Source organism: Cupressus sempervirens, chromosome 4, assembly GCF_028749045.1.
Source record: "Cupressus sempervirens isolate cs-2001-9-10 chromosome 4, ASM2874904v1, whole genome shotgun sequence".
Lineage (NCBI taxonomy): Eukaryota > Viridiplantae > Streptophyta > Pinopsida > Cupressales > Cupressaceae > Cupressus > Cupressus sempervirens.
In genome coordinates this window covers 538,423,140-538,447,121 of record NC_143121.1, presented here as the reverse complement: position 1 = coordinate 538,447,121, position 23,982 = coordinate 538,423,140, and the positions used below count along the sequence as shown (strand labels likewise).

The 23,982-nt window shown below is 36.8% G+C and overlaps 1 protein-coding gene and 1 long non-coding RNA gene across 6 annotated transcripts in view; one reads left to right on the top strand and one right to left on the bottom strand.

The window, feature by feature from the left end:
• LCAT3 (lecithin:cholesterol acyltransferase 3) overlaps nt 1-23,982 on the bottom strand; it is a 189,902-nt gene that overhangs the window by 29,575 nt on the left and 136,345 nt on the right. The window contains exons 8-12 of one of the 5 annotated variants that reach the window (XR_016363912.1): nt 11,726-11,883; nt 11,568-11,622; nt 6,998-7,051; nt 5,795-5,944; nt 5,387-5,723 (exon numbers count right to left, since the gene is read on the bottom strand). Coding sequence is in view for 1 of the 5 variants with exons in the window: in XM_089825842.1 (XP_089681968.1) it covers nt 6,998-7,051; nt 11,568-11,622; nt 11,726-11,883 (267 nt within the window). In the remaining 4 variants the exon portion in view is untranslated. Of the gene's footprint in view, nt 1-5,386; nt 5,724-5,794; nt 5,945-6,997; nt 7,052-11,567; nt 11,623-11,725; nt 11,884-23,982 lie in introns of those variants that run through there. The other 4 variants (XR_016363914.1, XR_016363911.1, XR_016363913.1 and 1 more) reach the window with 4 other exon arrangements.
• LOC149562316 (uncharacterized) overlaps nt 1-23,982 on the top strand; it is a 105,396-nt gene that overhangs the window by 30,567 nt on the left and 50,847 nt on the right. The gene's annotated exons all lie outside the window — the stretch shown is intronic.

Sequence of the window (23,982 nt, the reverse complement as noted above, 5' to 3'; positions counted from 1 at the left end):
AAGAAAATTACATAATACCAAAACCCACTCCAAGATACTACAGACATTGGTCCACATAAATCAAAATGAATGACCTAAAATTCCTTTTGATCTACTTTCATTACTATTAAAAGGACTTTTAATATTCTTACCCAATGCACATTCTTTGTAAATGCCATAATGTGTTTGACTAAGCCTAGATAAATCGATAACCATCTTCTCCATGGATTGAAGAGCTGTAAAGTGTACGTGAGCAAGTCTCCTATGCCATAGCTCACTTAAATTGATGGAGTCATGCAATAATGCTTGAATTGGACAAATAGAAAGACCATATAGATTTTCTTGATGAGCACAAAAGACCCAAGTTGTTTTGATCCTAGAGTTCTTCAACAAAGCAAGAACTTTCCCTTCAAAATATGCCACTTGGTATCCTTTGTCCTATAGTGCTGAAATTGAGACAAGATTTCTTTGGATTCCTAAAACAAACAAGACAACACTCAAATGAAGAGGAACGCCATAACCTAGATGAAGAGAAATGATCCAAACACCTTTCACTGAATAACAAGCATTATTTCTAATTATCACCCGTAAGTTGGTTTCTCTTTCTACCAAGTCATAACGATGATCTCAATATCTTGTAATGTTACATGAACGTGTGTTACAATCAATCAAGTGTTACAATTAGTTGGAACATTTCTTGAAAGAGTTGAGATGAATAAAAACACAATAGAAGCTTCTTGTTTTGATCTTGTTATACAATCTTTAGCATAGTGACCATACTTGCACATCTAAAACATTGAATAAGAGAGATCTTCCTTCTCTGGTTTAGGAGCTAAATCTAAGTTTTTATCTCCCCCACTTTGTTCGGTTTGTATACTGATGAACTTGAGGATTTCCTTTTGAAATCTTCGCTCCTAGGTGTTGGTTGCTACTTACACTAGGTTTCTATCTCCATTCTTCTTTTCGTGGATGATGTGGTTCTTCTTGCTTCTTCTCCAGAGAGTTTTTGATTAAGTAAAATAGGTTTTGAAGGGTGCCTGAAAGCTTGTACAAGTCTAAAGATTTTCAATGAGTGCATAAACAAAAGGTACAACAAACAAACGCAGAACTGGTCACCCCCCAAACTAAGGGTAACCAAGGTGACAAAAAAGCCTATCACCAACCAAAAGAAAAGATCTAGCAAGGAGCCAAGGCCAAATACATCACGATTTGCCCTTTGATCTAGAGCCTCCCTTGCATGATTGAAGATTCATTTCTAAAGGAGGAGCAGATGGCCTAGTTTTCTTTCTTTTTACTACAGTCCAACCATCCTCCACCTTAGCTACCTCAGCAATCCAATCCCCTAAAGAAACAGAACAATGGAGCCCAAGGGAATTTGAAAAAACAACAATCTCCCTAGAACAACCCGAATCCAACTAGCCCCCCACTGAAACAGGAGGAAAGTCTAGTACAAGGGCAGGGGCAGGAGAGGTACAGGGTCCTGGACCCCAACAGGACCAAGAGGAACATCCAGAACAGGGGCAAGATAGGGAACAAGGAGTACAAACTCCTTCTCCATTGAAGAATCATCGACGGAGGAATCATTTGTAGACAAGGGTAGAATAGAGGAGGTCTCCAACGAAGGGGCAACAAGAGAGCCATCCGGGACAATAGTCATGGCAGCCACCAGAGTGTCTTGAGAAGAGTCACCATCCCCAATAGAGGGGGGGCTTTGAGAACAGTGTAATGATCATTCGAAACATTCTTCCACCAAGAAGGAGACTTCTTCGATCTTCTTCTTCTTCTCTGGAGAGTTTTACAAAGGCTTCTGGATGGTTTGGCTTCCTTTTGTGTTTAGAGACAACTTGCAGTTAACTTGGGTAAGACTCAAGTTATAATCTTTGATTGCATAAAAACTTCTCATCTTCACTTCTTTTTTCAGGGATAAGAGATTGAAATCACTTCTTATATGTATCTGGGAGTGAATTTTTCGGGGCCCCGCTTCAGTATGAGACCAACGATACAGTCCAGAGTTAGCAAGGGTATGATTTCTCTTGCTATGCTTGAGAACAATGTTTCATACACCATTTCCAAGATACCTCGTCCAAGTTATCCCTCCTAGACTCTCTTGTTTGGCCAACTGTTCTTTATGGCTAAGTGGTTTGGGGGCCTTCTCTCCTTGGTTCTGATTGGGCCTCAATCGAGTAGGTTCAAATATTGCTTTTATAGCACATCATTAGATGTCATAGGTTCACTTCTCATAGTATCATTTTTGCTAAGTTTGGTGCTCATCCCTTCAATCTTGCGGCCATATTTGATCTAATTCGGTTCCTTCATTGCTTGTGTGGTTTTGCAGATTTGGCTAGTGAACATGATAGATACTCCTACCTGGCGTATTGTTCTTCTGTTACCACTCCAAATTTTGATACTAGATCTCGTGCTCATTGCTAGTATGCTCAAGCATCTTTTCTGCTAAGCTCGATTGGGATTGATCTCGATTGTCTCCCTCCTTACCAATTCTCGTTGAATGCCCCTACTCATCTACTCCCCTCTCGACAAGAGTTAAATGAGCATGGCAGACTTGATATCTACAGATAGTATATTACCACTACATGGACTAACCCTCATGGTGGCTTATGGGCAAGGATGTCCTTCTATGCGGATCAATTTTTGGAGATCAGTGATGGGATTACTATTCATCCTAGTTACCTTTCTTGGCAGTGATGTCATGCCCTGCGTATCTCTCTGGGGTCTTTCAGAGTTGCTTCTCACTGTCTTCATGCTCAGACCAATCATCATATTGATAGAGGTGAATGTATATGTAAGTAGTGTACTCTAGCTAAGATCGAGACAGTGACTCACTTTATTTTCCGTTGCACTATCTTTTATGAGATCAGAGGGAGATTCTATTGTTTGTTCCGAGATTGTTCTTCTCTTTTAGCCTTCTTCAATTATTGTGACCAACGGTGTCTAGTGCTTTATCTTTAGGAGACCACTTTGCTACGTGATAGTACTTTATAATCACTAATTCCTCACCGACATACCTCTGATCATCTTATTACTGCCTTTTTCACACCCTTATCTCATTTACGGGTTGTGAAAAGGCCATCTAGTTTTACCAATTCTACTGGCCATTCCAAATCTGTCAAACCCCACAGTGGTTTCTTGCGTCAGCGACACTCTTCCATGAGTACACAAAGACAGTTCAGAGCTCCTCTTTACTCACAGTCTTATCCTTCTGTGGTTGATTTCTTTTTGCCAAGGAAGGACTCCTAGTCTTTCCTTGGCCTCTCTCTTCTTGCTTCTTGTTGTTCGCTTTTCTCGGACAATGTTTGGTGCTCCTGCTATTGTCAGTTGTTTGTTTGTAAACTCTCAGTCCCATAGACCTTTTGTGGTCTTTTGTTGGACATTAATAATTTTATCTTATCTCTATTCCTCTCGAAATTGCCTTTTCCCCCTTCTCTTCCTTTCCTCCTAGACGTTGAGCAACAATAACATGATTCACTTCATTATGAGAGCTTTTCCCATTTCCTCTTTATGCCAACCTAGATTCATATTGAATGCAATCAGCTCTAAGACAAACATAACTAGATCTCTATCTTCAACTATTATCTCCAATGGAATTGAGGGAGCCCAAATTTCTGCAAAATTTAGGGCCTCCATTTATGAACTAATGTTGGAGATAATGAAAAGAATGAACATTACAGAAAAGATAAGTTTTCAGGAGTGAAAAGTCTTCTCTAGCCAATGCAAGTGGATCACACAAGATTCACATTGAAGCTGAACGTTGCAGTTTAATGATTTGTGCCCTATAAGTTTTGTGGAGAGTTATGTTGAAATAATAGTTCCATGTTTGCATTTTTATTTCCAGATTGAAGATTTCCTTAGTAATATTGGTTTAGCAAATTATTGAGGATATTTGGAGAAAAAATACACAAGGGTTGCATCATCAACCAGTTAGATGGATACATCAAAAAAAGAGAATTCAGCAATACAAAGATGTTCCCAAGATGATAACTTTAAAAAATGGAAGTGCCTCACAACAATAAGGATTCAGAATACCAAAAGCTCCCAGGAGTCACATTCAGCAAATGAATATATGAATTTATAGCACAAAGCAATGATCGACTCTCGAGCAATTCTCAAGAGAGTACAATGATAGTAATAATACATCGACCGAAATAAAGTTTGAACAAAAACAGGGTTTATGTTCAAGAGACATCCATGCTATAAATCTCGAGGGCCATAATCAAAAGCATGCTAAGAAAGGTTGGTAATGACACATACAGTAATGAATAGCGATGAGATAATACATAGCAACAAAATATGACTGGTCTTGATAGGAGTGCAATGGTGATGGAGATGCGACCAGATGCTTTACAGGTGCATAAAAACAAAGGGCATTCAGAAGTTCCCAAATGATATTTCCAGCAACTGCATAATCAATAGTGTGACTTCGAGATTGAAGGAAATGCAGCCTCGGATTAAGGGATAAATTTTCAACCTCCGAAAATGCCCAGAAAACTAAACCTGTCAAGAACGGTAGAGAACTGTGCTTGCATTCTTGATATAAATGTAGCTTCTCATATGATCACACTTATGTTTATGGCTTCAAATAAACTTAAGAATGGAAGTGGCTGAGATACTGGTTAATTTAGCAAGAGCATCTTCATAAGAAATTAAAAAATCCATCATTCTTTTGAGGTTGTCTTTGAAGAGTTCCAGAATCATGCTTTGTGTAAGGAGTGTGCAAGGCATCCATTAACTGTTGACTCTCATATATGATCTAAACCTAGATGTTCGAATCTAAGTGACAAAGCTTCTAATATGTTTAGCAGAAGACAAAGTACATAGGTCGAATGCATGCAAGGAAAATGTCAGTTCCATTTACGGCAATGACCCTTCTGGGAAAACATGATGGAATCCTCAATATCCGATGTCTCCGTTGTGTTTAAAAGATGCTATTGTGACTTGTAGTGAGAGGTGTGATTGAAAGCAAGCTTTTCCAAAGAGGGATCAAGCGATATCCGCAGCACGTAATGACAAACAGGAATCGTCAGACCAAATATTTGATCTTACATGTTCGGCTAAATGAATATTGACAGCAACGCGCGTATATATTATCAACCGGGCTATGATTAAATATCAATAATTTCCCACAACATTTATTATTAGCTTCAACAACTATCCAAAGTATAAGGAGTTAAAACAAAATAGTTGTGAGTTTGAGAAGGCTTGATTAAAATCTGTTTGTATAATTAAGCATTCACAAATGCTAACGTGCGAATGCTAACGTGCGATTAATTGCAAGGAGACATGATTGTTTGTAATTTCAAATAGCCACATGCGTCTTGGATGTTGATAACTATTGGTGGAAGGATTTAAAACAGAATGCTAGTTGGTGGAAGTTCAAAGAAGAGAAGTCACAGAAGTAAATATTTCTGAACTATAATTAAACTTCACATAGAAATATAACTAGTCTGCAATCTTTATCATTAACTACTGTGTGTGGTCTTTACCATGCTGTTTCGTGAAATAAGCTGCTGCTCATATTATTTCTACATGACGCTCAACTAATCAGGTGGTCTGGACTCTGAAGACTGCCCTGAATTATATAGTTTGGCATGGCTCTGCCTATTATTTGGCATGAAATTTGTAACAATCCATAGCAGAACTTCGGAGCCATGTAATTTCTTGGTTTGTCTGAGACTCCTTCAGAATATGACTGTGACTCTGGTGTGCGAGTTTCTTTAGCTGGAACAGTTCTGTGTTTAGCATATGCAGTCAGAGCCTTTACAGTTGGCAAATATACATTGGGATTCTTGCTGGAGAATACCTTTGTCCTGCGCTTCCCAATATGGTTGCATTTCTGGTGATTGATATTGTAAGAAATTGATACTCAATCTGTTTCTTGGAGCAGCTTCCTCATCAAATCTGGAGTGTCCTGCAAAAGAATGACTCCTTTGGTTTGAGAAGAGGTATATATCTGGTGAACATTGCAGTGCCAAGGCGTAAGTCAGCATACAGACATTTGTAGACACTTGATGTTCCAGAATGTAATATGAATATGATTTCTGAGTACTGTTCAACTACAGACAAAACAGAAATACACTGACTACCAAGGTTAGCTCATAAACATTTCAAATTTAGAGTTTGGAGATCTATGTATTCTGGCTTTATAAGTCATTCTGACTGTGGACAAAGCTCATTCCTGAGACAGCAGCATTCTGGGTTGTACTACAATAAATCTACATAAAAAGGTAGGTCATCCTGTGGTACCATTTATAAGTTCCAGTGAGCTGAGCTGCAATATAACAGGTCAGAGGTTGATTGCTATTTATTCCATTCTATTCATTTGGTTTGCTATAAGAATTTCAGAATAATAGCAGACTTAATAATGCAGTAATTAAGGACAGAGATTCCTTGCATATGAAATTCATTTTGCTTTGGTTGCTTCCCTTCTGTTGTTAAATGCAATATATGTCAATGCTATGTTATGATAAAGTATATCAGATCAGCGAAAACATGAAACTCAAAATATAACCTCCTTGCATTCAAGCTGATCAACACAAGCACACAGTAGTAGAGGAGAAAAAACTTAGTGGTAAACAGGTGTGGCTTCTTACACAGCTGCACCTCCTTTATCTGATTTAATTAATGTTTCTTTCCCAAGTATTTTTGATATCTCTAATAGACTAGGATCTCACCATTATTACTTTTAGTTCGACTTATCCTTCCAAATTTTCATATCTTGAGATATTAAAAATAGAATGCGATGCCTCCACTTTTGAAAATGCAAATAGCATATCACTTCAACCTATTTAGAATTTCAATGACAAAATATTATCTAAGTTGAAAGACTAAATATATTTGAAAAAAAAATTCAAGGGACAGCTAATTTCTCTTTAATTACAACCTACGAAGCTGATGCAATTTCACTTATGATAAGTTTTAACGAATGCTACTGTTCAAAAAGTCTGTAATCTATTTTAATTCTAAGTTGCATTCACTCTTTAATCATAGCCCACAAGAACATTACCATTGCAGACTCTCCTGGAATGGTTCCATCTCCATCGACATAAGAGTACTGAGCCTGGAAATGAGAAGAAACAATTCTCAGTCAGTATCCCAAAGTAGATTAGGTGAAATAATTGATACAAATTCACAGCACAGACAAATTTTACAATGCTGTGATAAACAGTTTTTTAAATGCATTCTCACTTTTAGGCATTACTGTATGACATTCATATTTGTATAAAATTATAAATATATTTTAAAAATGTAATCTCCCCTTTTTGAAATAGAATTTAATAATAAAAATAATTACTTTACGATATAAGAGTAAAACAAAAAATAAATTTCAAATATAAAATATAAAAGAATAAAATTAAAATATAGCATAAAGGGAACAAAATGAAAAGATGTGACCCCCTCGAACATGAGATATAAAAAGGGGAAGAGAACTTACTTTGAAAGGGGAGAGACAAAAGAAGGAAAAAGGCAAGTTATTCAAGAAAGAATTAATGAAAGAGAAAAAGGAATAAACAGAAATTTGAAAATAAGGAAGTGAATCCTTCAAAAGGCAAAGTTATGAGAGGTTTTGATTGTTTTAAAGGACAGCAATGATGAAGGGTTGGGACCCTTTCAAAAGTGTTGTAATTATGCAAGATTACGACTCTTTCAAAGGTCTTAAATGATGAAGGGTTGTGGCTCTCAAAAAGGTGGTAATTATGAAAAGTTGAGACTCTTGCAAAGGGCAACAGTGGTGAAGGTTATGGATCTCTCAAAGGGGATTATTATGAAAGGCTATGACGCTTGCAAAGGGAAACAATGATGAAAGGTTGTGGCTCTTTGAAAAGGTGGTAATTATTAAAGGTTCCGACTCTCACAGAGCAAAGAAATGACAAAGGCTTCTGACTCTTTCAAAGGTGGGTAATTGTGAATAGTTTGACCATTGCAAAAGAAAGACATGATGAAAAGGTGATTCTCTCCCACATAATTTGAGGGAGACGCATCAAACATACATGTAGTCATTTCCCAAAGCACATCGACCATCCTAAGGAAGTATCCACACACAAAAAAACATCAAGAGGAATGAACAAAATTCAAAGCAGGAAGATAACCTCTAGATCGAGCATAGAATGATAGCAAACACCTAATCATTCAAGATCATATTGCTTACATATTATTTGTCAAAAATCTTCTTTTCTATGCATAAATATATATGATTAGATATAATACACATATGTTTGTAATAGGATAGGATAAGATAAATTTATTAATGTCCAACAAAAGACCAAAAAGTGGGTCCAAGGGACTGTCCAAACAAGACAAGGTGTCAACCCACAAAGGGAACACAAAACAGTGCATGCGAAGAGAAAATGAAACAACTAGAGCAAGAACAACCACCACCTAGCTGACCCTTGGAGCTGAGAATGAGTTCAAAACCGAAGGATAGGCTCTAGGGCAAGAAAGGGTTGTAAGCTGCCTCTAAGAACCTTCATTATAAATCTATTTGTAAGTCGCCATCATGTATGAAACCAAGGAGGTTTATGGAGGGGGATTATGAGGTCACCATCTAAGTAGGCCACCCCAAGTGGATGTCTATGTTGACTACCACTAGGGCCAAAAGGGCAAAGATCCAGTCGGGCTTAGATGATATAGTCTCCTCTCTGACTCTACAATGATGGCTATTGACATTAGGGGTATGAGGCACATATAGGTAAAGTTGATAAAAGCACTCCGCTAAGTAGGCCACACGAAGTAGATGGACATGTTGCCTACCACTGGGGCCAAGACAGAGTGTGTCTACTCTTGGGCTTGGTGTGGTATAGCTTTGTGGACTTATCAAGCTTCTTCCTTCAAACCCTTATGTGTTGAGAAAATTTTCATATCATATGAATATCATGTGTTATTATCTAACCCTAAGTTACCGATTCGGATGCGGATTCCGAAGCGGATACGGGATGCAGGGATTTTTATTTTTTTTGGATGCGGATGCGGGAGGAAGCGTGTATATATATATATATATATATATATATATATATATGCAAAGAAATGCAAGAAATATCAAATATACTAATATATGTCTATATATATTAATATATAACAACTGAGATGAGTATTTAGTATTGAAGACCCAGTAAAGAGATACAGTCTGCGTGAATACTTTTGGTCAAAGATTTTGATTAGCAACAAATATTAAGAATCATACATCATAAACAAAGTTGTATCTACATACTGTTTAATAATCAAATATTCTAGGCACTAGCAATATCAAAGTTTGGCATTTAAAGAAAACATATATGTATATATATAACAAAGATAAGCAGCGTGTAAATAACATGAATGCTGGAAAGATAAATAACATGAATGAGTTTTACACTTTTCATGCAGCTGGGCCCGTGGATGCTCCCAGATGCTTCTGGAAGCTCTGTGGATGCTGGCCGGAAGCCACCCGCAGGCTCCCGGATGCGTCTGGAAGCTGGATACTGGCTTCCAAACGCATCCGGGAGCCTACAGGTGGCTTCCGGCCAGCATCCACAAGGCTTCCAAAAGCATCCCGCATCCGTCCGCATCCGATGCGGAAGCCTCTGCATTTCCAAACGAATCGATATCCTAGATCTAACCCCATTAGTTGGAAATATACATATATATGTAAATGTTCTCTTGGTTATCGTTGCTAGATCTAACTTAAGTTACATATTGTATTAAGAATATATTTTACCTATTAAAGATGTAGCCCTAAACCTAACATGTTGTAATTGTGATTCGAGGGCAAATGTAGAAGGGGACATAGACAATTAATTAAAAGATAACATTGATTATTAATAGCTTTAACTAATATTCGTAATGTTCCTATACTACCAAGCCTGCCCTATGTTGTTTCATTAAAATTATTAACAATCACACAATTGCAAAATATATAAATTAATAATATAATAATACTATAGAATGATTCCATCATGGGCAAGGTTGCCAATTTGGACATAGAATATCTAGCATGTGTTGAGAAAATTTTCATATCGTATGAATATCATGCCTTATTATCTAACCCCATTAGTTGGAAATATACATATATATGTAAATGTTCTCTCGGTTATGGTTGCAAGATCTAACTTAAGTCACATATTGTATTAAGAATATATTTTACCTGTTAAAGATGTAGCCCTAAACCTAGGATGTTGTAACTGTGATTCCAGGGCAAATGTGGAAGGGGACATAGACAATTAATTAAAAAAAACATTGATTATTAATAGCTTTAACTAATATTTGTAATGTTCCTATACTACCATGCCTGCCCTACGTTGTTTCATTAAAATTATTAGTGATCACAATTGTAAAATATATAAATTAATAATATAATAATACTATAGAATGATTCCATCATGGGCAATGTTGCCAATTTGGACATAGAATATCTAGCATATTGTAGTGCAAGACATAATTACAAGAGTTAAATCAATGAAATGAGATTTTCTTCAAATAAAAAAAGTAAAGGATCTTCCTTGTTTCCATTGTGCCATTTACATCCTTAGCAAATATTCAAGCAGAAATGAAAAGAGCATAACAAACAAAATTGTTCTGATTTCCCTCCAAAGATTGGTAAATTATATTAAAATATGATATTGCTATCAAGATTCAACTAAGTAGTTTTTGAGTCAAACTTATTGACCCATATTTCATAAGTAGCAATTCACAAGAACCCATCTCTTATGAAAATGAATGGAACACTAGGCACTCATCGCATCCAAGCAATGCTCACATATGTGAAGCACTGATTCACCAGAAAAGAACCCAAAAGTAAAGTCAGAACCCTTGCCAATGCCATAGCTGAACTGCATCCATACTCAAACAAGGAGCAAATTGTACATGAGTCTAGGGGGTTTTCCTAATGAACTGATAACAAGATTTCAAGCAAAAAATGACATGATCAAAGAGAGAAAGTTTGCTATCAGAAAGTTTGCTAATAGAACAAATTTAAATCATCTTAATAGATTTGGCATGCTTCACTTAATTCAAAACTCTGTCACTAATTATATGCACATTCATTCCATTTCTAAATTAAAAATAATCGGTGTCTCATTAGCAAATAACTTTGACAAGACTAAATGATTTGTTATTGTTTTAAGAACAACATAAAAGCTTATAAAACTTCAAGCATCACATATGAAACCTATATCTCCGAAATTCCTGCATTTGAAGAAGTGACAAGCATAATGGATGATAACCTTAGTGGCTCTGTTCCATGCATGGATATCAACAGTCTACACTAGAGTGAAGAGAATTAATCAAAAATCTTGGCACTTCTACTATTTCCATATGATTTATTTAAAGGATGTTTACACAACTAAAGACTGAATGGTATGGTATTAAATTGTGAGACACGACAAAGTATCATAAGAGAAGCATGAAAGCGAGTGATTCAACTACAAAAAAAAAGATTTTAGGAAAAGAAGTGTGAGAGCATTGACAAGCACTAGACAAGACAAATTAGCAATGAAGTGCAGTCATGTTTTACATGTAAGCATGAAATATGAAGTTTGCATGTACATTATTTTACCTCATGCATTAATGTCTCAGTTTATATGAATGAAAATGATCTATACCTTTGAGTCACAAATTTCTTGCAAGTTGCCAATCGGTGAAGTCTCTGTTCCATAGCTACAACATACCCCAAAAAAATCATTAAATCACATTGTTTGAAAAACCCATTCTTTCTTTAAATGAAGTGTAAAAATTCAAAGTGGAAATACATATTGCATACCATACACTAAAAGGTGTCTCATATGTTGTGCCAAATATATTGTAGAATTTAATTCCTTCTGGTAGTTGTGCTGTATCTAGAATTTTGCGAGTTTCCTCTGACCATTTAAATATATCCATATTGAATGGCAAAGGTATTGACCTACCATTATATGTCAACTGCCAAATAAGATAAACTTCGATAAGAATTCTGTATATGCACTATGAGTATGGAGTCTATCACAATAATGTCAGAAGACATACTCACCCTATAAACTTGTCTAACCTTAATTCAAACCATCATTTCACCTTTTATTTTATCCATCAAACCATTTCTGATTTTCTCCAGATGAAGATAAAGAGCATAAATTTTATTGATATATAAATACCAATTGAATGAAATATTAATGTAAAATGAACTAGTTAAGAAAAAAATTGGCAAGCCACTCTAACACCATCGTCTCTACCTCTACACAAACACACACAGACTTTAGATGTGGACATAACAATAAATTTGCATCAAATTTCAGATATATTCCTCTATGTAAAGTACAGAAAACAACTGTTCATAGAAATGGTCTTCATTTCAAGAACAAATTTCTTGTCATTCTCTCATTGCACAAGCAACAGAATGGTAATGCTACATGCATAAGTTTTGTAACTTCGGTTTCTACTTCATGCTTGGCTAGAATTGATAATGACAACTAGCATTACAAATTGAGTCAAATTCTTATGATGTATACAGGATATGTGAAATTGTATTAAACTATTTTGGGTTTATTCTAAATAAATCTCTGCTAAGATATTTAACCTAGAAAGAAAAAAATAAGTGTGCAGTGAATAAATGTTTTATTCTTCTGCTTAAAACTTTGTTGCATTACAGAATTATCAAGTTGTAGAATTTAAAACATATGACAACCTAGAAGACTAATTATGAGATAGCAAACCAAGAGGTGTTGCAGAGTAAATTGAATGCTTAACTCACAATAATATTTCTCATAACAAAACAAAGGTTTGAAAAAGGTCCATTACATGTTACACGTCCCTGCAATTTGTGTACAGTACTTAATAAAACGAACAAAAGTAAACAATCAAAAATGGTTTTAGTTAGAAAACCATGGTGCTACTGCAATTAAACAATCAAATTTACTATATCACACCCATTTATTGTGACCTTTTCACACGTCGCCCCATTACAATTGGGGACCCCCTACATTTTTGCCGACTTAGTCATTTGATTTTGTGTCCCTGTTAATTTTGGCTCAATTTCCCAAAGTTCCTTGTGTTTTGAGTGAGCACTGAACAATCTAGGCTATGTTTGAAAATGGGATCTCATTTGCCTTAGGTCTTGAAAAGGGAAGTTCTGTGAAGAACACTGAATTCAATCTAGCACGAAAAGAGAATTAATCTTTCAAAGAGAATGCTAGTGAATTTTTGACTTTTTTTTAACTTGATATCTTTAGAAATTTTTATTTTTAGTAAGCTTCACTTTGTCTTGGATTGGCTTAAATTTAAGTTTGCAACAACTTACTATTTTTAGCAGTGTTTTTTAAGTGTCACTATGTCCCAAAATGATCTAATTTTGTATTTAAACAAACTTACTATTTTCAGTAATTCTATTTTTGACAGGTATATTTCTAGCAACTGATGAGCACTAGTAGAGAAATACATAGAGACCACCTAGTTCTAAATCTGAAAAAATGGACAGTTAAGGTAGTTGATCCAAAATTCACTAAGCTTGAGAACATCCTGAAAAAATGTCCAAAAGTGGAAAAAGCTTAAAGCAATGAAATATCAATATTGGGAAAATCCTTGATTCCATCCCATTCAATGCCCAAAGTGGAAAATCATGCAAACAATGGCTGTGTTGGAAAGTTCCATGGTTCCTCAAATGCGCCCAAGTTGCAAAAAGAAAGAAACAGTCAAAATGGCAAAGTTTTGATCAAAAAGACATGGAGGAATACAAAAATGGTTAATAAATTTCACTCCCCAAGTCTCAAGAACATTGATTCCAAGGATGCAAGGAATTCTTCTAAAACAAAAAATTCCTCCCCCATGCCCAAAGTGAGAACCCATGGGTGCTAGTTCTCTTTAAGCAAGGAATTTCCTCAACATTCAAACATCTGCCTCCCATGCTCAATAGCGCATATAAGCACTAATTCTCTAGTGCCAAAAAATATGTTCCAATGTCAAGAATTGTTACAAGCGTAAATCGCTGAATACTTGACTTGTTAATCAGAGATCAAATGACCTATATATACAAAGAGGAGAGTCGAATAGAATAGAAACATTCTATTCTAGACTACACCTAAATATTAGAAACATTCTAATATTTACAGAGATACAATAAGGTACAACGGTGAGCATTAAAAAGAAACATAAAGACTATTCTCATAGCCCCCCTTAATGCTCAAGCTATTTACTACACCAATAGATCCCCTGAATTTAACAAACTTGTCAAGACCAAGCAGTTTTGTGAAAATATATGTCGGTTGCTTTGAGGTAGGGACATAGACTAACTAAATAGATTCATCTTCTACTAACTGTTGGATGTAATGGCAATGAAGCTCTATGTGCTTGGTTTGTTCATGAAACGTTGGGTTCTTGGCAAGTTTGAGAACTCCTTGATTGTCTGAAAACAAAGAAGTCGGACCTGCTTGAGGAATATGCATATCTACAAGCATCTAACGGAGACAAACTGCTTCACAAGCTGCCTTGACAGCTCCTCGATATTCTACTTCTGTAGAGGAGAGTGCCCGTGCCTGTTGCATCTTACTGGTCCAGGTAACTGTTGCAAATCTGATACTGAACACAGCTAGAAGTAGATTTCCTGTCATCAACTGAGCCGGCCCAATCGAAAGAAATTGAATCCACTGAGCTGAGGAGTAGCACTCCTTGTGTAAAGAAGACCATAATCTGAAGTACCATGTACATAGCGCAACACACATTTCGCTGCAATCTAATGATCAGTCCTGGGGTTCGTCATGAACCGTGAGATGTAGCTAACTACAAAACTGAGATCAGGTCTAGTAGTAGTAAGGTAGATGAGACTACCTACGAGTTGCCTGAAGAGTGTTTCATCTACAGGAAGAGAATCAGATTGTGCGGACAATTTCAGACCAGTCTCCATTGGAGTGGAGACAGATTTGCAATCCTGCATTCGAAACCTGTCAAGCAAATTTCTGGCATACTTGGACTAAGACAAAAAAAATACTATTGTCAGTCTGCCAAACCTCAATACCTAAACAATAATGAAGCAATCCGAGATCTATCATATCAAAAATTTTGGATAGATCCTTTTTGATTTCTGAAATCAAATGTTTTGAACTCCCAATAATGATCAAATCATCCACATAGACAACAAGAAAAAAGAATATCATTACCAAAATATTTAATATACAGATTACTGTCTGACGGGCTATGCTGAAATCCCTAAGCAACCAAGTACTAATCAATCTTTAGGTACCAAGCCCGAGAGGCCTGTTTAAGACCATAGAGGGCCTTCTGGAGTCTATATACTTTTGGTTCTGAACTGGCAACCTTGAAACCTGGGGGCTGCATCATGTAGACTTCTTCCTGTAATTCACCATTGAGAAAAGCGCTCTTCACATCCATCTGATGAACTTTCCAACCATACTGAGCTACAATGGCAAGAGGCAGGTGAATAGTGCTCATATTCGTTGTCAGGGCAAAGGTCTCCTCATAGTCAATGCCTTCACATTGGGTGAATCCTCGAGCAACAAGTCTGGCTTTGTATTTGTCCAAGGTACCATCTGCATGGTACTTGACCTTATAGACCCATTTATAGCTAATGGGTTTCTTCCCAGAAGGGAGATTTTTGTATTTGTCCAAGGTACCATCTGCATGGTACTTGACCTTATAGACCCATTTATAGCTAATGGGTTTCTTCCCAAGAGGGAGATCTGAAAGAACCCAGCTGTGATTCTTTTGAAAACTCTGAAGCTCAGCATCCATTGCCTGTTCCCATTCTAGAATTCCTTTGGCCTCTACATATGTCTGGGGCTTAGGGATACTATGGATGTTGGCCATAAGAGCAACATTAGCTGTGTTGCGTTGAATGCTCTTATTTCTAGAGGTTCTACCCTCAATGAGTTCATCAGGACAAAGAACACTAATCATTTGAGCCCACCATTTTGGCCAAAGAGTCGAGGAGCCAATATCAGATGCTGTCAGAATAGTTGGATGAGGAGCAAGAGCAAGAGCTATATTATCTGGAGGTCGCTAAGGTGGTGTGTCAGTAGCATTAGATGACTCATATAAAACAGAACCCAAGTCAGAGATTGCTGAAGACTGAATCTTGGAATCCAGCGGGGAGGTAGAGAGCTGAAATGGTTCGAATTCCTCATCAAACACAACATCATAACTGAAGATTAAACGAATAGTGCTTACATCAATCAGTCTGTAGGCCTTATGTGTGTGACTGTATCTTATAAACATGAGTTTCTAGCTTTTGGAATCCAACTTAGTGCGTTTGGCATCAAGAATCCATACATATGCTAGAGAGCCAAAAACTTCCAAATGGTTGATCCTAGGTTTGCGACCAAACCAAGCTTCCTCAGGAGTCTTATGATTAACTGGAAGGGTGGGTGACCGGTTAAGAAGGTAGACAACTATGGATACTGCTTCTGCCCAATATTTTCTGGGAACATTTCTATGTTCTAGCATAGCCCTAGCCATTTCTGTGATGGTACAGTTTCGACGCTCTACAACATCGTTTTGCTGAGGGGTGCGAGGTGTGGTGAATTGGCATCTGATGCCATGAGTAGTACAAAAGGTAGAAAAAGAAGAAGAACAGAGGTTCCCCCCATTATCGGTCCTAAGATTATGGATGGGGGAACCAGACTCTTTTTCTACTAGGGCTTTAAACTACTGAAATACAGGAAAAGCATCTAATTTTTCATTAAGAAAATATAACCACATTTTGCGACTGAAATCATCCACAAAGAGTAAGAAGTACCTATTCCCAATAATAGGAGTATTCATAGGAGCACATACATCAGCGTGACCAGCTAGAGTACTTTAGATGCCCGCCATGATTCACCATCCTTAAATGGTGTCCTATGTTGCTTCCTTGCTTGGCAAGCTCCACAAATGCGATGGTTCTAGGTCTAGATATCAGGTAGGCCATGGACTAAATTATCCCGAGCAAGTTGTGCTAGATATTGAATGTTCAAGTGATCGTATCACTGATGCTAGAGGCTGCTGAGAGTGGATGATTTGGCGATGAAGGCACACTCAAGGGAATCGCCTGAATCTACAAGCCTATAAATACCCTAATCCTCAAGATCGACAGCAAGTGTAGTGCGAGAAGCACGATCAATAATCGAACACTTATTTCCACTGAAAACAACATCTAGCTGAGGGGAATGCTTTATAATCTGACTGACGGACAGAAGATTATGTTTCATGCAAGGAGCATAACATACATCAAGGAACATGAGTCTTCTTCCTCCAGACTGAATCTGAACATTGCCCTTGCCGACAATATTGCATTCTTCGCCACCTCCAAAGATTATTGAGTCAGAATAGGGAGTGAATTCAACAAACCAATCACACCTCTGAGTGAAATGTCAAGAGGCACCGGAATCTATGTACCAGGCAGAAGATTTCACATGATCTGCAAGTATGTTGGCCATAAATGCATGGTAGATAGATTCTTTCTGCTCTGAGTGTTGGGCAACATTGGCTTGCTTCTTAATTGACTCTGAGTTCTAATGCTGCTGATATAGATCCTCATAATATACGAATATCTCAAATGGCACAAACTTCAAGGTGAGAAAATGAAAGACCCGGAAAAATCAGATAAGTACCCAAAAAGAGAGCTCGAAAAACCCAAAAATAATACATTGTTGGAATCCGGATCCGTTGGCTTGAAAATCAAGGCACCTGAAAAAATCTAATGAAGACCGATTTGAGATCTCGAATAACCCACCAAGACTCTGCAATCAAAAAAAAATTTGACCCCAAAAATTAGGGTTTCAAGCAAAACCCTAGCCGGTTGCTTGGAAGGTCGAAGTTTGCAGGAAAAATGGCGAATTGTTGATAGAAATGGTCAATTTTTGTTCCAGAAAGAGTCCCTCAACCAGAGACCACTATGTAAGAGGGAGTGTGAGCCAAAAAAAACTCTATTTCGCTATTGCAAGTGTGCGAATGTGCCAAATCCTATCTACAAAAAACGGCAATAAAAAATGCCAAAAAAGCTCACAATTTCAAGCCCCGTAGACTGTGCATGAGCTTGTTGGGATGTATATTGCACGTGAGATGCCAAACACCGAAAAAACGGATGCCAAAAAACTAGAAAAACGGATGCCAAACGCCATTTTTTCCTGGCCGCAAATTTCAAAAACGGTGCCAAAAAACGCAGACCTATCTCCAAATCGGATATGCAAAAAAATGCCAAATACCACCACTGATTTGGTCACGATTTTCAAAGAAAAACTTCAGCCCTAGTCGTAGTTTTTTTTATTAAAAAAAAAAACACAACTTGTCCAAATTTTTGAAAAAAATGACCACGGGTTGCAGAGGAAAATGAACCAGACGCAAAACCCTAGCTCGAGATCTCTCTAGGCAGAAAACCCTAGGCATGTTTTGGAGAAAATCAACTGAAATTTTTTACCAGGCAAAGATTTCACATGATCTGCAGGTATGTTGGCCATAAAGGCATGGTAGATAGATTCTTTCTGCTCTGAGGTAGGGACATAGAGTAACTAAAGATTTCACATCATTTGCAGGTATGCTGGCCATAAAGGCATGGTAGATAGATTCTTTCTACTATAAGGTAGGGACAAAGAGTAAATGAATAGATCCATCTTCTACTAACTGCAGAAGATTTCATAGAGGACCATTGATTCCATCATAGGTACATTGATTCCAAGGATGCAAGGAATTCTTCCAAAACAAAAAATTCCTCTCCCATGCCCAAAGTGAGAACCTATGGGTGCTAGTTTTCTTTAAGCAAGGACTTTCCTCAACATTCAAACATCTGCCTCCCATGCTCAATAGCGCCTATAAGCACTAATTCTCTAGTGCCAAAAAATATGTTCCAATGCCAAGAATCCCATGTCTACTTCGTGCTGGAGGTGTTAATTTACGTATGTCATGGATTCTCTCCAAAACATGAAATTCCTTTGACTTGCCTAATATGTGCCCAAGGGCATGGATTCTCTAGGTGGAAAGAATTCCATAAAGTCCAAGAGTACTTCACTATATCTCATCTAGGCTAAAACATATTGATCAAGCGAATTTATCAAAATATTAAAATCCCCATTCCTACCTCGTGTGCACCCAAGGTAGTTGCAAGGAATGAGTAAAAGATGGCTAAGTGTTGAAAATCCAAGGTCGAGATTGCCAGAGATGTTGGAAATATTGGAATTTACTTAAGTATGATAAATCCACTTCCTTGTGTAATATGTGTGCTCGAGGAAGAAATTTCAAGGTGTGATGAAAAATTGAATAAGTATCGAGTTCCACCCAATATCTACTATGCGCCCAAGGTTGGCATTGCTAAAAATTAGAAATGTTAAAAACTTGGAAGTGTTGAAAAATCCACTTCTCAATCTAATGTGTGCCATGAAATGGTGTGATGATGAAGTCAAAACACCAAAATAGAATCTTCCAAAAAAAATTAAAATGGCATTTGGATAAGAATATTTTTTTCGCAACTTGTAAGATGACGAGAGATTCTATCCCAAAATAGAAACTTCAAACGTTTTATAGGGAGTATTTAATACAATTGCTAAGATTAACCCATCGCCAACTTAGCAAGCTTGTGGACAAATTTTCTAGATAAAAGAGGCTTCAGTTCATTTTCACACATCAAGTTGAAGAGTTGGAGAAAAGATCCATGAGTTTTCGGAAAGAAGCAAAGTTTGTGGTGAATTTAAAATCAAGAGGTTTTCTTCTTTAAGTTCTAAAATAATTCCAAGTCTAGAATGAGAGTTGTAGAAATGTATTTTAATTTATTTGAATTCTTAGACATCAGTTTCATGTTATTTATTCCTATCTTGTAGGAAGAAGATGGTGAAATCAAGGGGATCAGGCTTGTCAAGGCAGACTTTGATCAAGAACGAACTAAAGGGATTTCTTTCAGCATTGAAGATTGTGTCGAAATCAAAGGAGGTTGGTGGCACAAACCTAGGAGGCCTCAATATGGAGGAGTTAAACAGAAGAATGTTCAGTCACAAGGAATATTTTCCAATGTTCCTAGCCAAGAAAACAACCAAAAGTGGAATTGTGGTGGAATTTGATTTCCTGCAATCTAGCGTCCTGATACTTCCTCCTTTCCATCCAGTGTTACTGATCTGATAGTAGGTTGCGCAGAGCATTATAATGCAAAACAGAAGATCACTCAAGCTCTAGATGGTAAGTTGTTGGTGAATCTCACTTCACTGGCAATTGTTGAGGCTTTTGGAATCCCGACCTACTAGCCTATGGTATACAAAACGAAAGAGAGGGCACTGAGGGTCTATAATGTTGGGACTAACAATTGTGATGAATTTATCAACCATAAGTGTTTGCAGAATCCCAAGGCTCACCATTCCAGATTGCCCAAGCAGATTATCTGTTTCGATATCAAGTGAAACTATAGCAATTTGGCGATGTTGAAAGAATAATGTGATGCCCATGCTTGCATTTTTGAGCCATGGGTGTGGTATTTTTATGAAGAAGTAACAGATAGAATCAACAATGTGGACTGGTCAAGAATGACCAGGTACAAGCTAGTTGAGCAATTCAGAATTTGGAGCATTCCAAGGCTTTTTATATGAGCTCCTACATTGTATTCACACATATAAAGGACTAAGATGCAGAGGACCCAAAGAATGTGGTCCAAACCAGTTAAAAGTGCACAATTCTTATCATCAGTTGCACTTGTATAGTGTCCTTAATTACCTGACAGCCATTGTTGCATTTCCCATGTATATTGTCAGATCTCTCCAAGGAAACTTTCACAGAAGGTTGTCAAAGGAAGTAATGAAGCTGGTGCAAATTACAGCTCTTGGTTCATTCAATTCCCAACATTCTCTCATATTTCTCTACTGGGATTCTCTTATCATCTTCACAGACTTCCAAAATATCCAAATAATAAAATGGTGCAATTGGAAGTCGCAAGATAATTGAATCCAAAAGAAGCGGAAAGGTGGAATTGAATTTTGTATTATCCCACACAAGGATATTGTCACAGATCTGATTTTATGTTTTTAATGATGGATGTTTGACATTTAATCAAACACTTTGCATGCAAGCTCTGATACCATTGTAAGAACCCCTGCGAGTTCTAACACTAAAGACTAATTCTGACCTTTTGACATTTCATCAAACAATTGACATGCAATACAAAAATTCTGACTTTTTGAATGTGTATGTGGGTGCTTGATTGTATTTAAATGGTTTTGCAATTCCAAACATATGCCAATGCATGAAATTTAAATTGCAATGCTTGAAATAACAAATTACAATGCAACTAATTTACTTATCAACTCTATTCCAATAATTGTCTATGAAAAATTCAAATATAATGCACAAGTTTATATTTTAAAAGACAAATGAAATGAACCCGTGACTGATTTGCATGCTTCATATTTTAATCCACATTGAAATCACTGGCCCTGAAAACATTCCAAATTGATGCCAAAGCTAGGAAATTATGACACAGTTGCATATCCAAACATGCCTGAAATCTGTCATACGTTGTTCATACAATTAAATCACAGTCTCTTATCAATGGACTCTGCCTGTAGAATACTGTCGGGTACGCATATCTCAAACACAGACCCTCCAAGTAATCATTGCGGCCTGCAGAGTAATGGTTGTTGATGTTTGGTAGCTTCTGTCAAATACCTATATATAATTATATATGAGATATAATTTACATATATAAGTTTCTTATTATATGAGAGAAATTAATTATATTAATTAATTATCAAAAAATATTCATTATCAATTATATTAATTATCAAATTAACGAATAAATGTGTCCCATGAAAGGACATGTCTCTTCTCATTCTTTTCTCATTATAAATAACGGGTCGCTGCCATTTGGAGCAGACATACCAAATATTATGGCAGTGGTTAGTACATTTGCAGCGATCCTGGAAACTCAACATGATATTAGAGCCATGGTTTTAAATTTCTCCTGTCTTCTTTCAAACAACAGAGGATATCAGTCTGGATCAAGCAGGAAACAAAGAAGACGTCCAACAGGGATATATATCGCAATACTGTTTTGATCAAGAACAAAAAATTGCAATAATGCATAATGAATCCTACGCATCTGACAGACAGGCATAGCTAGATACATTGATCAGTTGAAGCTTCCCATATTCCATTGTTGATTATTAAGAAAATTTATATAGTGTGAAATGGAGAGTAAGGAGAAAGACATAATATAGAGGGACAATTGTCAGCCAGGAGCAATCCAAAGAAAAATACAATCCCACGCATCTAGGAATTGTTCCAGAGATTGTGGTATGGAATGGACATGGAAGAGCCTCGATAAAATCCCTTGAGTGAACCAGTAACGATAAGGATCAAATGATTTACACAAGAAACAGAAATATAGATTCAGGGTGCAAGGCATAGGATGTTTTTTAAATCCAGGAGTTCATCGTCAATTTAATTCAATAAGGATAAATTGATCTAACTTAGAAAAAATAATTGACCCAGCAAATTCAATGACTAAGAGAAACATATGATCAACGCCCATTCCTATCACAGAGCGGAGTTAGCAACAATGAGGAGAAAGTGCAATGTTTCTATCTAAGTATCTCCATGGAATTGCTGAATTGGCTATGGAAGGAGCAAAGGAATGGCTGTACGGCCTAATGGTGAGTCACCAGCAAGTAGAATTCCATCCGTAGGGTAGGCCTGGCAAAACTAAAGTGTTTGTGCAATGAACAGAGGGTGGTGTACGGTCAAAGATGAAGCCATACGGTGAGGTGAGGTGATGGTCATACGGTAACAAGGAAGGCCGTATGGTTGATATGTGGAGGTCGTACGGTATATAAATAGAGGCCGTACGGTAGTTATGTGATAGGCCGTACGCTTTGCAAATGAAGGTCGTCATAGAGTAGAATGGAGGGACATGTCTCTTCTTATTCTTTTCTCATTATAAATAAAGGGTCGCTGCCATTTGGAGCATACATACCAAATATTGTGGCAGTGCTTAGTACATTTACAGCAATCTCGGAAACACAACAATGGTGGCTTCCTAAAACACCCAACGTAGTCAAGAGGACTGTGAGTCATAAATATACCTCATGACTATGTGATTTCAATGGGCCTACCCCTCTATGTACATCATGAGGAAGTGACGACTTCCAAATGATGTCACTTGTATTTGCAAAAGTTATTGAAAGGTGACCATCTTACAATAACTTAATTTTCTATTATGATGGACATCTTATGATGTCTATGCAAATCATAATAGATTATACTTTGCATGGTGGATGTTTATATGGTAAGCATTATGAGAATGCGTGTGCACATACCTTATAAACATTTTTCTAGTATATGGTGAATGTTATGCATATTGATATTTTGGAAGGCCATTACACAAAGTACTTGGTGAATATCAAGCGTCTTGATGTTTTGGAAGGCCATTACTCACAAAGTACTTGGTGAATATCACACGACTTGATGTTCTAGAAGGCCATTACTCATAGTGTTTGGTGAATATCTTTCATCTCAACATTCTAGAAGGCTGTTACTCAAAGAGTATTTGGTGAATATCATTAATATTTAGGGAGGCCAATACTTATGATATCAGACATAATATCAAACACTTTTTGAGTAATTGGTGAATGTCATGTATTGCGAAAGACCAATACTCATGATATCAAATGTGATATCAAACCTTATTGAGTATTTGGTGAATATCATATGTCGATAATCTGGGAAACCAATATTCTTGATATCAAATGTGATATCAAAATGATCGATATCTTCTGATTAAAGATATCCTTAATCTTGCTAACTTGATATTACTTTGAGGTAATACGTGTGTTTATCCTCCCTAGCTAAGAGGGAATGTTGATGTTTGGTAGCTTTTCTCAGATAAACTTATATATATATATATATGAGAGAAATTAATTATATTAATTAATGATCAAATAATATTAATTATCAAATTAACAAATAGACATGTCCCATGAAGGGATGAAGGGACATGTCTCTTCTTATTCTTTTCTCATTATAAATAAAGGGTCGCTGCTATTTTGAGCATACATACCAAATATTGTCATAGTGCTTAGTACATTTACA